Here is a 24,352-nt window from a genome sequence, read left to right as displayed (position 1 = left end):
CAATTTTCCTTCCCTGGAATAGAACAGAGTTCATGGAACTGGACTTTCCCACCTCCCCTTTCTTTCACAACCTTCTGCGTCCAGTGGGGGACCACTGGGAATGGTGTAAGATATGATGTGGGGCATTGCCGACCATTTGGCAGAAATCACTCCCCCCCCCCTTGTGTGGAGAGAAGAGCAAATTAGGATCCAAGCCACTGAAAATACTTTAGTTTCCAGTATATATCTCTATAATACCGTAAATAAAAGAATAATTCATTGAAGTCAAATCTGGATTTGCGTCCCCTCTATCACGCTGCAATCAAAACAACCAAATATGAAAGTAAATAGGTACAGTATACCTGTCTTAAAGTTTGGAGACTGCCACCCCTACCCAAAGGTAAAACTAAAGCAAGGGAAAACATTAATCTGAAAGCCATGCAAATAATTCAGTCAACTAGGATTTTTATGTGTGTTAACAATACACTGGTTATTTTATAAGACAGAGGTTTTGCTTACATTCCTGTAATCTTCATACCTGCACATTGGCCTCAAAGGGGGAACCACTTCTTAAAGACACACAAGATTACACATCGAGGAGAAAGAAAGGAGGATGAAGGGGCTGGATGAAAGACAATATGGCTCTTAGAAAGTTAGAGGAGATTAGAAGTGGTATTGTCAAGACCGAGGGTTTGAAAGAGGGAGGATTACAGCCGAACTTTCTAAGACTGTCAAAGGCTTGCAGGTGCACAGAATGGGAATTATTCTTTAGCCTAAGTGATGCTGGAGAGGAGGAATGGGAAAATAATGACCTGTCACTGCAGGGACTAAAGCGGAGCTGCCCTTGCACCTACTGGATTTCTGCACAGATTGTGAGGGGGACCATAACAGAGTAGCAGTCTGATTAAATGCCCACAGCAATTCAGACAGCAACAGATTGTCAGAAGGATCAGGCTTTGCGTCCTTCTGGACTCAGTCATCCCACTCGTCATCCTCTTCATCATCACCATTGTCTTCATCGTCATCTGTGGGTACAATAGAACAAAGCAACAATGTGAGAGGAGGCTTTCCCGAATAGCACTTCTAAAGTGCACCTAGACCTCTTTTTCCATACATCCCATTCATACATCCTCTTTTTCCATACATCCCATTCATTCACCCAAACCACCTCCCCATACTTACAAGTTATTCCAGCCTACCCTTCTCCCTTGGAGTTGTATTCAGTGCTAGCCCTACTCAGAGTAGACCCATTTTTTAAAATAATAAATGAGTGGACTAAAGTTAGCAATCTCTATTGATTTCAATGGTTCTCCTCTGAGTAACAGTGGCATTGGACAGAACCCTTTGCATTTACAGTCATACCTCATGTTGCGTTTCCTTCAGGTTGAGCGTTTTCAGGTTGTGTCCCGCAGCGATCCGGAAGTACTAGAAAGGGTTACTTCCGGGTTTCGCCGCATGCGCGGATGCTCAAAATGACATCACACACATGCGCAGAAGCGGCGAATTGCGGCACGCGCAGCCGCGGGTTGCATTCTGCTCATGTTGCAAACAGGGCTCCAGAACGGATCCCGTTCACAACCAAAGGTACCGCTGTACCTGTTTAATACTAGATACAATACCAGTGCAGGAATCAAGATTTCACCCCTTGCAAAATGCCACTGGCTCTGCCTCAGATCTTAGCTTTGTCCTTTCCAGTCAAGCACAAAACTTTAGACAGTTTGATAAGTTTTTGTCTGTAAGCACGCAGTTCAAAGGATGAGATGTATCGGATGCAACAAAATTCACCTGAGGAATGAATGACCTTGCTCCTCTTCTGCATCACATGCATAAGAGCTCCTACCAGGCCTTCAGAGCTCTGTGCAGGTGATGGCGGTTCCAGAACATCAGGTGTCTGAAAGGTAAAAGGATTGCAGGTGGTGTCATTAGGGCTTCGAATGTTGATGGCCCTTAAATTACAGGGGGGCTTATACCACTGAATGTTCTTCCAGAGATAACGCTTCCTTCCACATAAAATTCTAAGTAATAGAGAGAAGGGTTTCTCCCTGTCACACTAGTAGGAAAAATTTATTTTTAGTTTTATTTGCCTTAAATTTTCTATTGAGATGTTTAAAAGGGTAAAGCAAAGCAAAAACAAAAGCAAAGAGAGAGAGAGTATAATGCCATCACAATATTACATATATGTGTACATAAGCATAAAGACAATGAAGGCAAATTGTCAGTAAGTGAAAAATAGGTGCCTAGCAAAATGAAAACATATTGTCTCAGAATTTAGCACAGCAGCACTTCTTAAAAATACATATATTAGTCCATTTCTCTTTTCCCTCCTTTTAGGTGCATAAAAATATCAAAAAGTAGCAAAAAATATAATGTCCAAAAGGAAACATTTGATGATGGCAGTTGGCAACTGTGTTCTACTACACTAGCAAAGTGTTTCAAAAGGGCCCTTCTATTTCTGGCCAGGGGCAGCCCTAAACTTTTCTAAAGTTTTTTTTTCTAAACTTCTATTTTTTTCTAAAGCAGCCGTCTGCTATACTCTCTAATTGTTGTTGTTGTTGTTTAGTCGTTTAGTCGTGTCTGACTCTTCTTGGCCCCATGGACCAGAGCACGCCAGGCACTCCTGTATTCAAACTCTCTAATATCACAGGTCAAATATCACTCCATGAAAATCCCTAGTTGCAAGCTATGATGGTCCTTGCTGCTTCCAGTAAATGACCCAGCAATCCTTTGTGCTTCAATTCTAAATCTAAACCTATATATAGGTTTAACCCCTGAGAAGGAGTCTAGTTCACCAACACAGGAGCCAGATATATGGAGAAACGTGACTCAAAGAAGTAGGAGGCCCAGGGTTCACTCTGATTGCTTAGAAATACACAATCGCTTTGAGGTCCTCTCCCCTAGCATGGAAGACGAAGAGCAGACTCCATTTGAGGATCTCTCCCTCATTACAGTCGATCAGGTATATGAAGACGAGCAGCAAAGTCAGTCCTCAGGGAATGTGCAGGCGACCTTGGAACGGACAGCTCACAGAAGAACCCCGACCAAACCCAAGAGGAGGCGTGTAGTGGTGATAGGGGATTCCCTACTGAGGGGAACAGAAGCAGTGATCTGTGGGCCTGACAAGATGTCTCGGGAAGTGTGCTGTCTCCCCGGGGCTAAGATCCAAGATGTAACTGAACGACTGCAAGGAATCATAAAACCCACGGACAAATACCCCTTCCTCTTGGTTCATGTGGGAACCAATGACACTGCAAGCAATAGCCTCCAGAAGATCAAAAGAGACTACGAGGCTCTCGGCAGGAAATTGAAGCAACTAAATGCACAAATTGTCATCTCATCTGTCCTCCCAGTTGAACAACATGGCCCAGGGAGAGAGGGGAAAATATTGGAAGTGAACAGCTGGCTTCGCAAATGGTGTAAACAGGAACGGTTTGGATTCTTAGATCACGGACTGCAGTTTCTTGAAGATGGACTTCTGGCAAGTGATGGGCTGCACCTCACAACGGTTGGGAGAAATGTTTTTGCCAAAAATCTCAGAAACCTCATCAGGAGGGCTTTAAACTGACTAATGTGGGGGAGGGAGACAGTGCTCCTGAAGGTAGGAGTCTATCAATTAATGAAGATGATCATCCAAATGTCATAGACCAAATGGAGCAAACAGCACGCGGACCTAGTGGTGGGAGGAAAAAATCCTTAAATAAGAGACACGGGGAAATGATTAATGGACTTTAATGTCTGTACACTAATGCGCAAAGCATGGGAAATAAACAAGATGAGCTTGAGCTCTTGGTACAGCAAACTAAATATGACATAATAGGCATCACTGAAACCTGGTGGGATAAGTCCCACGATTGGAATGTAATAATGGGGGGATACAATCTATTTCAGAGAAACAGAACCAGACAAGAAAGGAGGAGGAGTGGCGTTATATGTCAGGGATGTGTATACCTGTGAAGAGATCCAAGATTTAGATCCTCAAAGCCAAAGTGAGAGCATTTGGGTCAAAATTAAGGGAGAGAAGAATAACAGAGACCTCATTGTGGGAGTTTACTATAGATCCCCAAGCCAAACGGAGGACATAGATGATGCCTTCCTGGAACAGATGGCCAAGCATGCAAAAGGAAGGGAGATAGTAGTAATGGGGGACTTCAATTACCCGGATATTTGTTGGACGTCAAACTCAGCCAAGAGCATAAGGTCAAACAGATTCCTCACTGGCCTTGCAGACAACTTCATTGTCCAGAAAGTGGGAGAAGCAACAAGAGGAACAGCCATTTTAGATCTGGTCCTAACCAATGTTGATGACCTGGTTAGTGGGGTTGAAGTGGAAGGATCATTAGGCGCGAGTGATCATGCTCTTCTGAAGTTTACTATACAGCGGAAAGGAGCAGCCAAGCATACTAGGACTCAATTTCTTGACTTTAAGAAAGCCGACTTCATAAAACTTAGGGAAGTGCTGGGTGAGATCCCATGGACAACAATACTAAAAGGAAAGGGAGTTCATGATGGCTGGGAGTTAGTAAAAGCACAACGTCAGGCAATACCAATGAGACGGAAACATGGAAGGTGCCTAAAGAAGCCAGGGTGGCTATCTAAAGAACTTTTAACTGAGTTAAGATTAAAAAAGGATGTGTACAAAAAATGGAAAAGGGGGGAAACCACCAAAGAGGAATTCAAACAAATAGCCAGCGCGTGTAGACACAAAGTCAGAAAAGCTAAAGCACAGAATGAACTCAGGCTTGCTAGAGAGGTTAAAAGCAACAAAAAAGGCTTTTATGGGTATGTTCGTAGCAAAAGGAAGAACAAAGAAACAATGGGGTCACTCAGAGGAGAAGATGGTGAAATGCAAACAGGGGACACAGAAAGGGCTGAACTACTCAATGCCTTCTTTGCCTCAGTCTTCTCCGATAAAGAAAACAATGCCCGACCTGAAGAATTTGGAGCAAATGATTCAGCAAAGGAAACACAGCCCAGAATAACTAAGGAGATAGTACAAGAATATTTGGCTAGTTTAGATGTATTCAAGTCTCCAGGGCCAGATGAACTGCATCCAAGAGTATTAAAAGAACTGGCAGATGTGATCTCAGAACCACTGGCAGTCATCTTTGAGAATTCCTGGAGAACAGGCGAAGTCCCGGCAGACTGGAGGAGGGCAAATGTTGTCCCTATTTTCAAAAAGGGGAAAAGAGAGGACCCAAATAATTACCGCCCAGTCAGTCTGACATCAATAGCAGGGAAGATTCTGGAGCAGATCATTAAGCAAACAGTCTGTGAGCACCTAGAAAGGAATGCTGTGATCACCAATAGTCAGCATGGATTTCTGAAAAATAAGTCATGTCAGACTAACCTGATCTCGTTTTTTGACAGAATTACAAGCCTGGTAGATGAAGGGAACGCAGTGGATGTAGCCTACCTTGATTTCAGCAAGGCATTTGACAAGGTGCCCCATGATATTCTTGTAAAGAAGCTGGTAAAATGCGGTCTTGACTATGCTACCACTCAGTGGATTTGTAACTGGCTGACTGACCGAACCCAAAGGGTGCTCATCAATGGTTCCTCTTCATCCTGGAGAAGAGTGACTAGTGGGGTGCCACAGGGTTCTGTCTTGGGCCCGGTCTTATTCAACATCTTTATCAACGACTTGGATGATGGACTCAAGGGCATCCTGATCAAATTTGCAGATGACACCAAACTGGGAGGGGTGGCTAACACCCCAGAGGACAGGATCACACTTCAAAACGACCTTGACAGATTAGAGAACTGGGCAAAAACAAACAAGATGAATTTTAACAGGGAGAAATGTAAAGTATTGCACTTGGGCAAAAAAAATGAGAGGCACAAATACAAGATGGGTGACACCTGGCTTGAGAGCAGTACATGTGAAAAGGATCTAGGAGTCTTGGTTGACCACAAACTTGACATGAGCCAACAGTGTGACGCGGCAGCTAAAAAAGCCAATGCAATTCTGGGCTGCATCAATAGGAGTATAGCATCTAGATCAAGGGAAGTAATAGTGCCACTGTATTCTGCTCTGGTCAGACCACACCTGGAGTACTGTGTCCAGTTCTGGGCACCACAATTCAAGAAGGACACTGACAAACTGGAACGTGTCCAGAGGAGGGCAACCAAAATGGTCAAAGGCCTGGAAACGATGCCTTATGAGGAACGGCTAAGGGAGCTGGGCATGTTTAGCCTGGAGAAGAGGAGGTTAAGGGGTGATATGATAGCCATGTTCAAATATATAAAAGGATGTCACATAGAGGAGGGAGAAAGGTTGTTTTCTGCTGCTCCAGAGAAGCGGACACGGAGCAATGGATCCAAACTACAAGAAAGAAGATTCCACCTAAACATTAGGAAGAACTTCCTGACAGTAAGAGCTGTTCGACAGTGGAATTTGCTGCCAAGGAGTGTGGTGGAGTCTCCTACTTTGGAGGTCTTTAAGCAGAGGCTTGACAACCATATGTCAGGAGTGCTCTGATGGTGTTTCCTGCTTGGCAGGGGGTTGGACTCGATGGCCCTTGTGGTCTCTTCCAACTCTATGATTCTATGATTCTATGATTCTATGATTCTATGATTCTATGATTAACAGTGATAACTGCAAGGCAGGTTGAGCCCAATGTTCAATGTTGGAGTTAATTTCCTTAAACATCACCCCACCCAGAATGCTGATGCACAAAGACATTCCCACCACATGTGTACATATGTACCAACAAGTTGGAACCCTCTCTAATATATAGGAGTTGTGTCCCCCCCCCCAATTGGGGAGTATTCCATCATGTGATTCCCCACCTGCAGTCTGAAGTGGCAGAGAACTGGAGAACTAGGCCTTAATGTAATGAGAACAGTTAAGTCTGACATCATATTTCTTTCCTCCATTATCACACATTGCCATAACTTTGCTATCCTCCTGCCACATTTGGTTCTTAAGTAATTCTCTAGCCCAGTGTTTTTCAACCACTGTTCCATGGCACACTAGTGTGCCGCGAGATGTTGCCTGGTGTGCCGTGGGAAAAATTGAAAAATTTGAAAGATTTTTTTAAAAAAAAAATATGTCAAATTTCCGCCCACTAGGCGGGCGCCGGACTGTGTCCACCCTATTTTCCATCCGTCCTGGGTGGGGATCAGATCGGATGGGATCGGATGAGAGCGGACAGGCGGTCCGCTCTCATCCGATTCCCCATAGAGAGCAGCGGGGCTCTGACATCTCCCTCTCCGCACACAGTGGTGGTGTGCCTTGTGATTTTTTTCATGAAACAAGTGTGCCTTTGCCCAAAAAAGGTTGAAAAACACTGCTCTAGCCCAGGGGTGGCCAACTCCCAAGAGACTGTGATCTACTCACAGAGTTAAAAACTGGCAGTGATCTACCTCCATTTTGGGGGTGCAGGGCAAAGATGTTGAGGGTTTTTTTTGGAAGGAAAGTCCTGTTTTGGGAGGTTCAGGTCAAAGTTGTTGAGCTTCTTCGGGGATCTACTGGTGATCTACCACAGACGTCCAGTGATCTACCAGTGGATCATGAGCTACCTGTTGGACATGCCTGCTCTAGCCAATCCAACCAGGGAAATCATATATGAGAAATCATACTTAACACACTAAGCACGAACCACCCTTTGATGCTCTCCACCGTGTCTTACCTTATTGAGTTGTATTCCTTGGCGTATCTGATCCAGTAAAGCACCACGTCCGGTGGAGGCAACAGCAGGTGAGCTAAGCCCTCCAGAGGGGGGAGGGGGAGGGGGGCATGGGGAAGAACTTGGGAATGCAGGAGGGGGTGGTGGGGGTGGCGGGGGTGGGGGTGGCGGTGGGGCTGACCCAGCTGGGGGTGGTGGGGGACGAGCTGCTCCCGGCCGAGAGACTGGTGGAGGAGGTCCCCACTGAGGGCTGGGCTGTCCTCGAGAGGGCTGTGGAGGCGAAGGGACAGCTCCCCTGTTTGATACAGGTGGGATGGGTGGTAGAGGACCACTTCGGCTATGTCCAGGGCCAGAACGATTTGGGGGTGGGGGTGGAGGGTGACTTGGACCTGAAATGAGACAAATATCAACACTAAAATCCCAGTGGGCAGCTTTAGTAGAGAACTGTCCATGTATTCTAGAACGAGCAAAAATACTTTGATAGATGGCTTATTGTGCTGATCACGATTAGATCAGTAAGAACAATAAGGATTATGGTTTCTCTCTGAATACCAGTTGCTGGGAGATTACCAGAGCATAGCTCTAGTAGAGCATAGCCTACGGAAGCTAGGTTACCCCTGGCAAATAGTGGTATAGTGGTAGAAAGCACTCCATGCGACTGTGGCCCTCACATGACAGAAAAAGATCCAGGAGAATCACAAAACTACAGACTTCTTCCTTCAGAGAGACTGCAGCCCCATCAAGAACTTGCAGTCATCCAGTCAGAAGAGCCGCCCACTAACAATAGCTCCGTCTTGTCTGGATTGAGTTTCCCTTTATTGGCCTTCATTCAGTCCATAATTGCACCCAGGCTCTGATTCAGAACATGCAACACACACACCCCTTGCTGAAGATGAAAAGCAGAGCTAGATGTGAAGGTCATCAGTATACTGATGAACACACAGCCCAAAATTCCACCACTCAATGGTGAAAGATAAATTTATACATGTAGACACACCCCTGCATGCCAATGCCAATTGTGGACTACAATCCATGCATCTTGTAAGTGGACTCTAAAATGTAAAGGTAAAGGGATCCCTGACCGTTAGTTCCAGTCGCGGATGATTCTGGGGTTGCGGCGCTCATCTCGCTTTACTGGCCGAGGGAGCCGGCATACAGCTTCCGGGTCATGTGGCCAGCATGACTAAGCCACTTCTGGCGAACCAGAGCAGTGCACGGAAACGCCGTTTACCTTCCCGCTGGAGTGGTACCTATTTATCTACTTGCCCTTTGACGTGCTTTCAAACTGCTAGGTTGGCAGGAGCAGGGACCGAGCAATGGGAGCTCACCCCATCGCGGGGATTCGAACCGCCGACCTTCTGATCGGCAAGCCCTAGGCTCTGTGGTTTAACCCACAGCGCCACCCGCTACTAATGTACAAACATTTAAGCTGTCATAAATCGGTAACCGTTTGAGGTGACACAAGGATCTTTGTTGTTCTTACTGCAACAGACTAACATGGCTACCGCTCCAGAAGTTATTCCTCAGATCAGTACATCCAAGCTCAAACAAAACGTTCAGCATGGATAGGCCTTCTAATAGTCAGTGTAGTATTAGTTAGAGACCAGGATCTGGAGCCATTCACTGGTCCAGTCTCAGAGAGGCGGCCAATGATACCTGAGGTCGGAGCCCCTCCCATTCCAGCAGCTCACCCTGTCGTCTCAGCTCTTCCTTCACAGCCTCCAGCCCCCCTTGGCCTTCAATGAAGTCATAGATAATCTTTGAAGTCTCAACATCGGTCAGTTGAGCCTCACTGATTCCTGCCTGGGAGAAGAATGTCTTCAAATCGGGATCTAAATTATTCACCTGAAATAAAAACATAGACAAATGTGTGTGTGAGAGAGAGAGAAAGAGAGAGAAAGAGAGAGAGAGAGAGAGAGAGAGAGAGAGAGAGAGAGAGAGAAAGAATATGTTGCCATGTCTGTTCAGTGCCCATCTACTTCAGCCAATTCTCAAGTCATGATGGTCATCGGGTTACAACTGATAGGACCTGGCTTCCAGCATAGAATGAGGTAGCTGGTACGGTTAAAACAATTATACAGTCCTAACCTCTGTCTAACCTAAGGTACCCCTGCCCGTATGGGCCAGTCGTGACCGACTCTAGGGTTGTGCGCTCATCTCGCTCAAGAGGCCGGGAGCCGGCGCCGTCCAAAGACACTTCCGGGTCATGTGGCCAGCGTGACGAAGCTGCAACTGGCGAGCCAGCACCAGTGCCGCACACGGAAACGCCGTTTACCTTCCCGCTATAAAGCGGTACCTATTTATCTACTTGAACTTAGGGATGCTTTCGAACTGCTAGGTGGGCCGGAGCTGGGACCGAATGACGGGAGCTCACCCCGCCGCGGGGATTCGAACCGCCGACCTTACGATCAGCAAGTCCTAGGCACTGAGGTTTTACCCACAGCGCCACCCACGTCCCTCCATGCCTAACCTACCATCGCCTTACCTACCCGCCTAACCTACCATCACCTTAAACCTTCTTCATAGTCAAATCAATCTTAAAACTTCAACTATCTTTAAGCATTACAGTGGTACCTCTAGTTACAAACTTAATTCGTTGTGGAGGTGCGTTCTTAACCTGAAACTGTTCTTAACTAGAGGCGTTCTCAGACTGGGGCAAAGTTCTCAACTCGAGGTAACTCTTCCAGATTATCGGAGTTTGTAACCTGAAGCGTTTGTAATCTGAGGCGTTTGTAACTCAAGGTACCACTGTACTTCTGACCACTGGCCCTGCGGGCTAGGGCTGAAGGGAGTCCAGCAACAACTGGAGGGTCCCCCATCCTTCCTGTACCTGTTTAGGCTGTGCCTTATCACCCAACTCCAGCCAAATGCAGGAAGAAGACTAGCCATACCAGCTGAGAGGCGAGAACAGGCCTGGTGATATCCCTACAGAAGCTTCTGAATCAAAGCTGTTCAATGAAAAGAGTAACTAGGAGACCACCTGCTCTTTCTAAACTAAATAACAGCATTGCTTCCTCTTGGCTCCAGTCTAAACTTTTTGGCACAGCAACTAGCTCTGACAACACCTTATAATTGGAATATACAAGCAAACCTTGAGAGAAAGGGCCTCATGTTTTCAGTCAGGTATGATGTAAATAAGCAGGTCATGCATTGCAGGGTCCCTTCCAACGCTACAATTCTATGATTCTATGTATAAACACAGAGTTTGCTGGACTTCAGTAACTCAAAAGTCTCATAGAATCATAGAGTTGGAAGAGACCACAAGGGCCATCGAGTCCAACCCCCTGCCAAGCAGGAAACACCATCAGAGCACTCCTGACATATGGTTGTCAAGCCTCTGCTTAAAGACCTCCAAAGCAGGAGACTCCACCACACTCCTTGGCAGCAAATTCCACTGTCGAACAGCTCTTACTGTCAGGAAGTTCTTCCTAATGTTTAGGTGGAATCTTCTTTCTTGTAGGTTGGATCCATTGCTCCGTGTCCGCTTCTCTGGAGCAGCAGAAAACAACCTTTCTCCCTCTTCTATATGACATCCTTTTATATATTTGAACATGGCTATCATATCACCCCTTAACCTCCTCTTCTCCAGGCTAAACATGCCCAGCTCCCTTAGCTGTTCCTCATAAGGCATCGTTTCCAGGCCTTTGACCATTTTGGTTGCCCTCCTCTGGACACGTTCCAGTTTGTCAGTGTCCTTCTTGAACTGTGGTGCCCAGAACTGGACACAGTACTCCAGGTGAGGTCTGACCAGAGCAGAAAACAGTGGCACTATTACTTCCCTTGATCTAGATGCTATACTCTTATTGATGCAGCCCAGAATTGCATTGGCTTTTTTAGCTGCCGCGTCACACTGTTGGCTCATGTCAAGTTTGTGGTCAACCAAGACTCCTAGATCCTTTTCACATGTCCTGCTCTCAAGCCAGGTGTCACCCATCTTGTATTTGTGCCTCTCATTTTTTTTGCCCAAGTGCAATACTTTACATTTCATACGCATGTCTCATCTCATACGCATGTGAGACCTCAGAATAATTCCCCCCCACTGAGATTCTCTCTCTTTGAAGTCTATTGATGAATCACCATGGCTACGTACGTCAAATCCACTGTTGGGATCCCATCCAATGTGCTGGATATGCCTGGAAAGGAATCACAGAAGACGTTCAATGAGTGAAGGCCTTGCATCGCAATGCATCCACATGGAGGCTTCCAGACCTCTTTGACTTCCCCTCTCCTCCTTCCATCTGCAGCATATTGTGACTTGCTTGCATCCTAGTTATGTTTCCACCATATTTCCATATGAGGCAGCACCTGCGCATGTGCAAAGCACAGCATGGCAGTCCTCTGCTGTGGGTTAGGGTTACACACACTATGCTACGGAAGTAGTTCTCAAGCTGTGTTTCATAGAAAATTTCCATATGCAAGTAAAGAAACAAGAGTTTCAAGGGCAAAACAAAGAAAGCCTGATATGAAAACTTCAGAAAAAGAAACTGAAGTCAAGGAATCCTTTCTGTTATGTTGTTTGAAATTTGAAGGTGTCCTACTCTCCCCAGATCCCAGTCTTTGAGAGTCTGCATAACTTCCACAAGCACTCACTTGAACCCACTTGGAGCACCAATGTCAGCCTTTGAAATCTTTTTCTTCCCCTTCTTTTTCTCCACTGCAGTAGGAACAGGAAGTCCACGGTAGCGGGAAAATGTGATGTCTGGATTCTGGATGTCAACCGTTGCCAGAGGCAGAGATGCTGGAGGAGAGTTTGGCTGCATGCCACGTCCTTTGGGGAACATAAGATGGGGTGAGGAAACGAACACCTATCAATCAGACCTCCCTCTACAACACTCCCTGTGTTACCTGCCATCTCAGACATTGTTTTCCTTTCTATGTTTCATCTCTTTATTCTCTAGCATTGTTTGACTGCATGTGTGTGTTTATTTTACCCAAGTCACTGGGAACTTTTTCAGCTAAAGAGCTGCATAGATATTGCCCCACTGTGAGTGCTGAAGACTGCTCCCTGCAAGACCCTTTCCACCTGGCCTAGGGGACAGGGCCCAGACTCACTCTGCTCAGCGTAAGGGACAACTGGGAGGCCGGCGGGACATTGCCCTGCTGTGAGTGCTGGAGCCCAAACTCACGGGAACAAAGTCTGGGGTTGGGGCAACTGCTGAAAATGCTTTTAAATGCTTTTAAATAGTTTTTAATCTATGGCATTTTAAATTTTGGTTCTTGTTGGTTTTGTTTGTTTTTTGCTCTGTTGGGGGTAGGATAAATGTTTAGTTGGGTCTGGGGATTAGTTTAATTTTAGTATAACTGCAATTTTTTATTATTAGTTTCTACTGTTTTATTGGTTTATTGTATAGTTTGTATAACACATCCCAGGACTACCTGGGAGTGGATCCCAGTCAACAGAATGGCTGTGGCAGGTTCCAAGGGCCCTGGGACACCTGATCTCAGTGATCACGGGTAAGAGGAGGAGTTATGCTAGGACCAGACCATGTCATTACCAAGGAGGCAGGCTTAGTCATTGTTTGAATCTATCTCTGCCTCCGGGTTTGGTCTTGACCAGAAGGATACTGGAATCAACAAGGGAGACCCATGTCACCTTAAGGTGCTCCTGTGCAATGCCAGATCAATGATTCATAAGACCTCTGTCATCCACAACTTGATTGTGGCTGGAGGACTTGACCTGGCATATGTAGCAAAGACTCGGTTGGATGAAGTAGATGGGCCTCTTCTTGGCTCTGCTTATCCACCAGGTTTCTCTTAAGCACAGCAAACCAGGTCATATTTGGGGGGGGAGGGGTTGTAGTGATTTTTAGGAAGTCATTAGTTTGCACCAGAAATCCTTTTTGGAAGACCCAGTTTTCTGAGTGCAGATTTGGAAAGAGGTAGACTCCACTACGGGAGCAGGGCTGGGGCAGAAGAGTGCTAGAGTCCTGTCTAGTCGAGTTGCATGGGATCAATTCCAATCTGTTACCTCTGAGGATGTGGACAGGTTGCTTTGATGAGTGAAACCAACCACCTGTCTCCTTGATCCTTGCCCATCCTGGCTTATAAAAGAGAGCTGGGAAGGACTGGGCGATGGGCTTCGTGGAGTGGTGAATGCTTCCCTCCGTGAGGGAGCCTTCCCAGACGCACTGAAAGAGGTGGTTATTAAACCACTTCTTAAAAAACCATCTTTGGACCTGGCCAATATGGCCAAATGTCGCCCAGTCTCAAATCTTCCATTCTTGGGCAAAGTGGTTGAGCAGGTGGTCACTGAACAACTCCAGGCACGCCTGGAGGATGCAGACCATTTGGATCTCTTCCAGTTGGGATTCAGGCCTCATGATGGGCCTGAAGCTGCCTTGGTTACGCTGAGTGCAACCCCGTATCAGGAAATTTTTAATGTCTAAAGTTTTACAGTTTTTCATGTGCTGTAAGCTGCCCAGAGTGGCTGGGGAAACTCAGCCAGATGGGTGGGGTATAAATAATAAAATTATTATTATTATTATTATTATTATTATTATTATTATTATTATCATCATCATCATCATCATTATAGATATACTTTAAACAAACAAATAGATATGGTGGGCTGCCCCTATTTTGCTTGTGCAAAAGTATACATCTTCCCCTTTAAAGAAAACTGTGGTGAGGGGAGCATACAAAGGGTCTGACCAAGACCCTCCTCTCCTCCATGAGCTTTCGTGTGCATGCACACTTCTTCAGATACACTGAAACAGAAGTTGCCAGACCCCAGTGTATCTGAAGAAGTGTGCATGCACACGAAAGCTCATACCAAGAACTAACTTAGTTGGTCTTTAAGGTGCTACTGGAAGGAATTTTTTTATTTTGACTATGGCAGACCAACACGGCTACCTATCTGTAACTGGAATCATAATGACAGTATATGGAGCTGCTGGTACTGGAACAAGCAGCCAAAGAAGAAAATTCTACCTTACTTTATCTTGGTCACCTAGAAAAGTATAGTGTGTGGGCTCCCATAAGCCCCAGGATGTGATGGAGAGATGTACTACTCTTCAGCAAGTGGTACAGCACCATGGACAGGGATGTCCAGTAAGGATGCCCTGCTTTGGCAATGATAGGTGACCTTTTCGTTTTAAGTCCAATACACTACTGCCACCTGCAACCCTACGACTGGTTAATAATAATAATACCCATAATAGTTTTATTATTTATACCCCGCCCATCCGGCTGGGTTTCCCCAGCTACTCTGGGCAGCTTACAGCATATATAAAAAACTGTAAAACATCAGACATTAAAAAAATTCCCAATACAGGGCTGCCTTCAGATGTCTTCTAAAAGTCAGATAGTTGTTTATTTCCTTGACATCTGATGGTTGCAGAGAGTAGTGAAACTTCACAGTGGCCCAGCACAGGATGTTGCCTCTATTATAAAAGATCATTTTCGTGATCTTGTATCTCTTTTGGAATTTTTTAAAAAGGAGTGAAATTATTTTTATGGTTCTTGTACCGAGAGCTCTTTTGCCGTGGTTCATTTTGGATGCTTCTCTTACTGAAAGTTTCTGATTTTATTGCTGTATTCTCTGTTTTCATGCTGCATTTGTTAGCTGACCTGCGAACTTGTAGTTGTGGATATGGGTAAAGGGACCCCTGACCATTAGGTCCAGTTGTGACCGACTCTGGAGTTGCGGCGCTCATCTCGCTTTACTGGCCGAGGGAGCCGGCATACAGCTTCTGGGTCATGTGGCCAGAATGACAAAGCCGCTTCTGGCGAACCAGAGCAGCACATGGAAACACCGTTTATCTTCCCGCCAGAGTGGTCTCTATTTATCTGCTTGCACTTTGACGTGCTTTCGAACTGCTAGGTTGGCAGGAGCAGGGACCGAGCAACGGGAGCTCACCCTGTCACGGGGATTTGAACCGCCGACCTTCTGATCGGCAAGTCCTAAGCTCTGTGGTTTAACCCACAGCGCCATCCGCAACATATGTGGATATGGGTACACATTAAATAAATGAAGAAATAGCACACAAACAGAGTTTCTGCAAACTACTTACCATTTGAGTCAATACCAGAAGATGGCGGCTGGGGGAGAGGTGGTCTTCTGTCTAACAGATGCAAAAAAGGTAGTGATCAGGATGTAAAGAGACAGCAATTTCCACCCTGTCCTGTGTTTGTCACAATCAACACTGTTTCTATTCTGCTGCAGTTCAGCTTGTGATAGAACCTACATTGTTGGTCTTGCTATCGGCTATGGACAAAACTGATGGAATTATATAATTACCTGATTATTTAAATGAAAAGGAAACATTAAAACAATGCAGAAAATATTGTAATTATTTAGGCAGCATTTGAAGATTTCCTTTCCTCACCTCAGACAAGCATGTGGATTTCAGCAATTTTCACTCCCGCTTGTGTTTCCAATGGATTTCTCTGACATCACCATCAGCAGCTCCAGGAGAATTCCCTGTGGAAGCTGCTGAGAACTTCTTGAAGACAGCACTGCTATCCACAGGCTCTAAAGCAGGATTGCCATATGTCCAGAATGCCATAGGTGGGATATGGCAGTCGGTAACCATGTCCAGGCAGAAATGCAAATGTCTAGATGCAAAACTTTAAAAAGCTTTTCTGTCCGGATTTTCACTTTTTGAAATATGGCAATGCAACTCTAAAGCAACTGGGGTGAGCCCTCAAGCAGCACAGTTTACTGACAAATTATGATTATCTATCTATATCTATATATCTAGCGCTATCTATCTATCTATCTATCTATCTATCTATCTATCTATCATCTATCTATAATTTTTTTAACATATATGTTCCAACAATCATTTAACATAACTTCTTATCTTATACAGTATTTTAGACTTCCGTCAACAACCTCTAAAGATTTTCCGTTCTTTATCACTTGTTCTGCTTTTCTTAATTTCTCTATTACTTTTAAATTGTCCTTAACTAATAATTCTTTTCAAAGTCTTCCTTGCAATATTTCACAAAGTCCTCCTTACAGAACTTCTTGCAGTCCTACTAGCGTAATCTGTTTATCACAATTGCTTTTCAAATAATTCAAATAATTACTCCAGTCCTCTAAGAATCTCTGATCCCACAGGTTTCAAATCCTTCCTGACAAATTATGATTATCAAGGGCTTTCCCCCTGCACTTAATAGCTCAGCTCAGGTGAGTAACTTCTGGCCCCCAGTCTTATTTTAAAAGCTCCCTGTAAGTGTTAAGTGAGGCTTCTGGTAAGAGCAATCTACCCCTCCCCTGGCAAACCTACTGGGCATGGAAAAATAGGGGGAAGAGAGAAAAGGAGGTATGATAGAGAGAGAGAGAAAAGTGTGTGGTAGAAAGAGATAAAGAATGAGAAAGGGGTGGGCGTGTCTGCTTCTGGCTCTGGCTTTGGACCCAACCCACAGCTGGCATGCGCCCACTGACAGATTATTCTGAAAGGAATGTAATCCTTGGCAGAAAAAGCACCATTGCCCCTGCTTCGACCAGACACAAAAGAGTATAGGGATATGTGGGCTGCACAGATACATACCTTCATTGACTGGAGGTGGAGGTGGCGGCTGTCTATCTATAAAACAGGAAGAGATTTATGAAGAGGAGACAAGCGTTTCTGCCATGCTTCAGGGGTACCTGGAAGAATCTGGCCCCTCTTAGATGGAGTCTTGGTCAGCAGAGGGGTTCATTGTGCTGTAGGAACCACTCACTCATATCAGTATATATATACACAGCGGTACGATGCGGGAGGCGCTGTAGGTTAAACCACAGAGCCTAGGACTTGCCGATCAGAAGGTCGGCGGTTCAAATCCCCGCAACGGAGTGAGCTCCCGTTGCTCAGTCCCTGTTCCTGCCAACCTAGCAGTCCAAAAGCACATCAAAGTACAAGTAGATAAATAGGTACCGCTCCGGCGGGAAGGTAAATGGCGTTTCTGTGCGCTGCTCTGGTTCACCAGAAGCGGCTTAGTCATGCTGGCCACATGACCCGGAAGCCGGCTCCCTCAGCCAATAAAGCGAGATGAGCGCCGCAACCCCAGAGTTGGCCACAATTGGACCTAATGGTCAGGGGTCCCTTTACCTTTACCTCGGTTTAAAAACAGTCCGGTTTAAGAACAATTTGGTTTACAAACTCTGCAAAACCAGAAATAGTGTCCTGGTTTGAGAACTTTACCTTGGTCTAAGAACAGAATCTGAACAGTGGAAGGGCACCGGTGGCAGGAGGCCTCATTATGGAAAGCGCGCCTCGGTTTAAGAATGGTTTCAGTTTCAGAATGAACTTCCGGAACAGATTAAGTTTGTAAACCGAGGTACCAATGTATATATATATAGAGAGAGAGAGAGTTGCTCACTCTTCAGCTCCACGTGGGTGGAATTTGGTACTTTGTGAAAATGTTGAATTATTGAGAAATTAATTGAGTTTCTATTCCTAGCCCTCATGGTTGGGGCAACAAATTTGCATTCCATTTCTAGACTAGAGTTCGGGGGATGAAACGCCTAAACGCTGCATGCTAGCATGTCTCTTATTCATGTCCCCCACCTGTTTAGCTCAGTCGTACACTAGCCTGAAGAAGAGTTCAGATTTGATATCCCGCTTTATCACTACCCGAAGGAGTCTCAAAGCAGCTAACAATCTTCTTTCCCTTCCTCCCCCACAACAAACACTGTGAGGTGAGTGGGGCTGAGAGACTTCAGAGAAGTGTGACTAGCCCAAGGTCACCCAGCAGCTGCAGGTGGAGGAGTGGGGAAGCGAACCCGGTTCACCAGATTACGAGTCCACCGCTCTTAACCACTACACCACACTGGCTCTCAATGCATTCTCTCTTCTTCACCCATGACCCCGCAGCTCCTGCCAACAAATCACAAATCCTATAAAAAGTTGGCATCCCTCTTGGTATATACACACTGACACAACTTTGTTAACGTATTCAGAAACATTTATCTGAATGTTTATTGTTGTTTTACAGGTAATTTTACGGGGGATTTGGTGTCAATGTAGCATGGGAAAATGGCTGGCAGGGAAAGGGTTAAGACACCACTTTTTTTGCTCAAAGAAGCGCCCTTCCCCACACTGCTTTGCATCAGAAAAAGCAGCCACTTTTATCCATTTGTTTTAAGGTATGATTTGTCCCTCAGTTTCAAACCCTGCAGACATATTTCCTTACAGCCGCCATTTTGAAAGAGGCATGACACCTACCCATTCTCTGGTTCCTCTTCTGAATCTTCTCTTCCACCATTTGTTGAAAATTGTATGCCTCATTCTCATCGGCAAAGTTGAGTCCCACGCTGCACTCCTGAAAGCAATCCCAAGTCAAAACCTCTGGGGTATGGGACCATGGCCGTTCCCATGGGGACAACCCTATATGACTCCAGCTCCTTCAACAAAATTGTCACACAGCTCAATGAACATCCGAAAAGGGAGCTGGAGTTTCCCCAAGTTTATTTATTTATCTATTAAAATATAATTGAATAACTTTTATATTTTGAAGGCTTAGTTAAAAAACAACAATAGATGTACATTTGAAATTATATTGTGACTTTAACAACAAAGCGGAAAATGCTTTCATCTCCACATGCTAACTTTTCTTGCATACAACACAGTAGAATGTGTGACTAAAAATGCTTGTTTTATTTTTTCTGATGTGTTTGTGCTTCTTCTCTGCAGCCTTTGGCCTTTCCCTCCAGCAGAGTCACAGGACATTTTAGGAATCCTACACACAGTGCTTTTTTACTGGGGGGTAAGCATAACCCAAATCATTCTGTGAATCTTTGTACTTTTGACCATTTACTGTATTTATTTTCCCCGATTTGAACTCTAAAATGGTGATTTTCTTGAGTCAAAAGGAGAGTACCCCTAAACATTTTTTTAAGAAAAAAAGCACTGCCTGCACATATATGCACATACCCACATTTTCAAAAATCTAAAGAGCTGTCACATGGAAGAGGCTTGCTTTCTCCTGCTCCAGAGATTAGGACCTGAGACAATGGCTTCAAATTACAAGAAAGGAGATTTTGACTAAACATTGGGAAGAACTTTCTGACAGTAAGAGCTGTTGGATGGTGGAACAGACTCACACGAGAAGATGGTCGTCTCTCCTTCCTTGGAGACTTTTAAACAGAGATTGGATGGCCATCTGTCATATATGATCTAGTTGAGATTCCTGCGTTGCAGGGGGTTGGACTGGATGACCCTCAGTGTCCCTTCAACTCTACAATTCTATGATTCTATGAGTCAATACTCACATCTCCTGAAAAGGTGTGGAAATAAGAGGTGGGAGCCAAGTAGACCAGCTGGCTGCACAATTCCTGCTCCCAGGTCATCTTCCTATCCTGAAACAAAGGAGGGACAGAGAAAGCAATTCCCCTTAATATGATGCATTTCTGTACATTATTTCCACCAATATATGCATTTTTATGCCTCCTTGACCCCAGTATGTGCATTTTTGTATACATTACCGGGCTGGAGAGCTGCATCGACAAATTCAAATAAGTGTGAATTTGGAAGGCTAGCTATAGTTTGCTTGGCATCTAGTCCAGAAGGTGTGAATTAGGTACAGTAGGTTGGCCTTTGAATAAAAACTGAATCAAATGTGTCCCCTGGTCTTCTTTCCCTCCTGTGCCTGTGCCATTCAGATCTGGGCTTGTGGCTAAACCTTCTCTCCTCACTAGCATGTGTTGTGAGTCGGGCCTCGCCCCCGCTTGGAGATAAATTAAGACACATGGACACAAGTATTTTAGGTTAATGGGTTAGAAAAGGCCATAACTTTATTGGTTACAGGATGTGAGTGGTATTGGCTTAGGCATTGGATCGAACAGACTACACTTGACTCCTGCCCATTCTGCAAGGAGTCACACAAGGGTTAACAACCTGTGGGGGAACTTGTTGACTGGAAGGTCGTGCCATGGCCCTAGCCACCACCTGGGCATCAGACAGGAACCATGACCGCCAGATTGCTTTAACAGAATACCCTTCAAGGGGAGGGGTAGGTGATGGCCACAACCTCCCCTCCGACACACAACACATTTTCCAATGCCTAACAAAGTTGTGACGATTTGCGACGAGGTAGGCGAAGAACCAAGTAGTTGGTGCCAATCTCCCAAGTGGAAAAAAAATCCTTCCCAAAATACAGACGTGCCTTCACACTGGCCAGACTGGATGTGATGCCCTCTGTCGTGCTTGAGGGCAGATACCAAAAGATTCCAGCTGAGAAACGACTCTGCCCCTGTGGAGATGGCAATCTGAAACAGTGGCTCATGTTCTCCTGTCCTGTCCCCTTTATAAAGATCTGAGGAATGAGATCATCACCCCACTTTTACTTACCATCCCAGGCCGCCCATCTGAGGCCACATTGTTCTTTCTTTTATCAGATCAAAATGATCAGACAACAGCAAAGGTTGCTAGGTTTATTGAGGGTGCAATGAGATTAAGGGCCACTATCTGAATGATAATCTTGGTCATCTGGTTGTCCTTTTTACCCATTGTTGTCTTTTTAATTGTATATATTGCTTGTTTTATATTGCTATGGCAGTTGGCTAATGCGAATATCTATCTATCTATATCTATCTATATCATCTATCTATCTATCTATCTATCATCTATCATCTATCATCTATCATCTATCATCTATCATCTATCATCTATCATCTATCATCTATCATCTATCATCTATCATCTATATCTATCATCTATCTAGCATCTATCTATCATCTATCTATCTATCTATCTATCTATCTATCTATCATCTATCATCTATTCATCTATCTATCATCTATCTATCTATCTATCTATCATCTATCTATCATCTATCTATCATCTATCATCTATCTATTCATCTATCATCTATCATCTATCATCTATCATCTATCATCTATCATCTATCATCTATCATCTATCTATATCTATCTATCATCTATCTATCATCTATCTATTCATCTATCTATCTATCTATCTATCATCTATCTATCATCTATCATCTATCTATTCATCTATCATCTATCATCTATCATCTATCATCTATCTATATCTATCTATCATCTATCTATCTATCTATCTATCTATCTATCTATCTATCTATCTATCTGGCTGGTGGGCATGATGCAGGCAAAGGACTCAGTGATGCAGGGGGCTTGGTTACGCCCCCTGCGAATGCGGGCAGCAGTTCCCGCTCACAACACCTCCCCTCCGGGAAGAGGAGAGGCTCTGCGGACTTGACATCATTTTATTCTCATGAATGAGCTCCAGGTGCTCACACCTGGAAGGGTGACAGTACGAAGGGCAAGGTCACAAGAGAGCCAGGGAATTGGTACCTTCAAATCATAGAAGCGCATGAAATAGGAACGTCTGGGGTTGTCCTTCACGAAGCACAGGACCCCGCAGCCTTGCTTGGACCAGCTTCTGCTGCCTTGAGGCAAGGCCAGGAGGAGTTGGGCCACAGTTGTGACCATGGTCTAGCGGGAAAGAGCAAACGCATGTTAATGATCTACCTGTGCCAAGGATGTCATGCCCAGCCACTGTAAGAGTCTCACGCCTCCTGCAATTTCCTACAAACCACACCAAATCCCTAACCCAAAGATGGAGAACCGTAGACCAGGGGGTAAAACCAGGAGCAGATTTAGGGCACTGTGAGCGGTGCAGTTACAGGGCTTTGAGAAGGAGTGGGAGAAGGAGACAACAAACTGTCATTCCAGTAACTTATTAAAATTAACTTCTCCCAGAATCCAAGTCGTGTTTTGTGGAAGTATCATATTTTGGAATCAAGGAGGCCAGGACCCCTGTTTCAATATAAGGGCAGGGTCTCAGCTGGATTCAAACCACGGAGGAGCCATGAAATGGGGGCCTGTGAACAAAGGCAGAGCCAGGATTTTTTTGGGGGGGGGGGCAAACATTGTTGAGCTTTTTTTGGTTAGATCATGAGTAGAAATCCCCCCCCAAAAAAGAGGATTTTACAGGGGGCAGTCTTGCAGGGGGGGCAGAACCTCAGTTAATTGAGCATTTTTAATGCTTTTCAAAGTTTTTTTTAGGATTCAGGGGGAGGCAGCTGCCCCCACCTGCCCACGCCCATACCTGTGAAACTTTCCTTGGGACTCTACTTCCCATTGGCCTCATCCAGGGACGTACCTTGAAGGTTGTTCCCTGCCAAGGGTGCAGGCCCAAGGAGGAGCAAAAATCATGCCTCCCCCCCCCCCCGGCTTGGAGTGGCTAGCAGGAGCGTGTTGTATGATGCATATCTCAAATTAAGTGATATTTTATCTTGTCACTACAGGCCATGAAATATACTCAGAGTCGAGAGTGGATTTCATGCTCTTTATTCAGCCCATAATGGTGAGGAGGAATGGAAGTTCCCCCAGAATGTCTGCTTTATATACATTATTTACACAATGGGCTTCACGTGATTGGCTAATTCCGGGATTCTCCTGTAAGCCAATCAGGTCGCAGATTCACTTTCACCTGGAGCTGGATTGGGTGGCTCCTGTGGACCAATCAGAGTGCTGCATTCTGAATCCTATTTTTCTAGGACCAATCAGACTGCTGCCTTTTGGATCCTATTCAACTCAGTACATAACAGGCCACATATCTGTTTGTGGATAAGGATATTCCCCATCATATTTTGGTCCAGAATTTTTGAACCAGGTGAAAGGGTCTATTCTGAAGGCGGGTTTGACTGCACGATGGGGCTGTCTGGATGTCATCACTGCCCAAACCACCACACTGGGCCTCTTGAGGAAGTGGTTTTCTTCCCCCATTTCCTGCAGACAAGGCAGCCTACAAACTACGACCTGCAGCATTCTCACTTTACAAATCAAGCGATTGCTTCATAGCAATACCTCCAGTCTCTTCTACATGGAAGGTGAGAGAGATTCAAGATGCCGTGAGAAATCAGGTTTTTCGTTGAGCATCCCAAGCCTAGAGCATCGCCATCTGCTAGTTTCAAACCACCCCGACCGGAGCATCTTCTTATTTCCAAAACAATGCTAGTCAGTTACCAATTTAAGTCTGCATCAAGAGGCAGGGAATTCCGAAGTGTAGGTGCTGCCACACTAAAATATTGATTTCTTACAAATACGGAATGGGTATTACGTGGCACCTGTAACAGAACCGGTTCCAGAGACTGAAACTCTGAAGTGGGCATTTGTGGGATGATGGGGTCTCCCCTCCCAAGGTACTACCCCTCCCCTAACTCCCCCACCACTTCCTGACTACTCTCTTACTGTTTGTCATAATTTTCTAGCATTTTCTCATTTATCCTCAAGCCAGTGCAGAAAGGGAAGTCAAGCTGAGAGGGACTGGCCCCAGGCCGCCTGCTCCGAACCAAACCCAGGGGTCCTCTGCATTGTACCACTTGAATCCCCCCCCCCAATGTGGCCGTTAAATCCCAGCCCACAACCACCTGCCGTCCTTGTGGCAGCCTCCTCCCTCCCCTCGACTCTCAGGAAGTTCTGGCTTCTGCTTCCAAGGCCCTTCCGCCCCTGTGAAATGATAACAGAATTACCGTGCACTTTCTGCCCAACAGTTCAAAGACCTGCTGGTTCTCATGGTCCTCAAGGAGGGAGGAGGACGCGTTCTCCTGCTGCATCCGGGCTGCTGGGTTGGACCTCCTGCTCATCCTGGCCCTGTCAAGACGCCTCGGGGCTCTGCGCTCTCCGATCTCACCCAGAGCAAACTTCCGCGTTACGAGGGCTTTTCAACAGGAAGCTCAGAAACCACCGGGTCACACGCATGCACACACACTGAGCTGGGTTCCCCATCTGGCTGACAAGGCCCAGCCCCAGGGCCAGTCAGAGGAGGGCCCCG

General features: G+C 45.4%; 1 protein-coding gene across 2 annotated transcripts; it reads right to left on the bottom strand.

Annotated features, from left to right (window-relative positions):
- Positions 1-427: 427 nt before the first annotated feature.
- WAS (WASP actin nucleation promoting factor) lies at positions 428-24,294 on the bottom strand. Of its 2 annotated transcripts, XR_014214998.1 has the most exons (13): positions 24,051-24,294; positions 21,868-22,008; positions 19,804-19,890; positions 18,758-18,854; positions 17,102-17,137; positions 15,617-15,667; positions 12,195-12,372; positions 11,695-11,737; positions 9,296-9,449; positions 7,608-7,993; positions 1,765-1,870; positions 822-1,004; positions 428-791 (listed from the first exon to the last, which is right to left on the bottom strand). XR_014214998.1 is itself a non-coding variant. In XM_082205490.1 (12 exons), the coding sequence occupies exons 1-12, from the start codon at positions 24,162-24,164 to the stop codon at positions 952-954; spliced, it is 1,446 nt and encodes a 481-aa protein (XP_082061616.1). In that variant the 5' UTR covers positions 24,165-24,294; the 3' UTR covers positions 428-951. The 2 variants fall into 2 exon arrangements, 1 of the variants encoding a protein (XP_082061616.1); XM_082205490.1 differs by having other exon boundaries at positions 428-1,004.
- Positions 24,295-24,352: the final 58 nt, after the last annotated feature.

The sequence above is a fragment of the Podarcis vaucheri genome (assembly GCF_965113315.1).
Source record: "Podarcis vaucheri genome assembly, chromosome: 17".
NCBI classification, from domain to species: domain Eukaryota; kingdom Metazoa; phylum Chordata; class Lepidosauria; order Squamata; family Lacertidae; genus Podarcis; species Podarcis vaucheri.
This window is presented reverse-complemented; position numbering and strand designations above follow the sequence as displayed.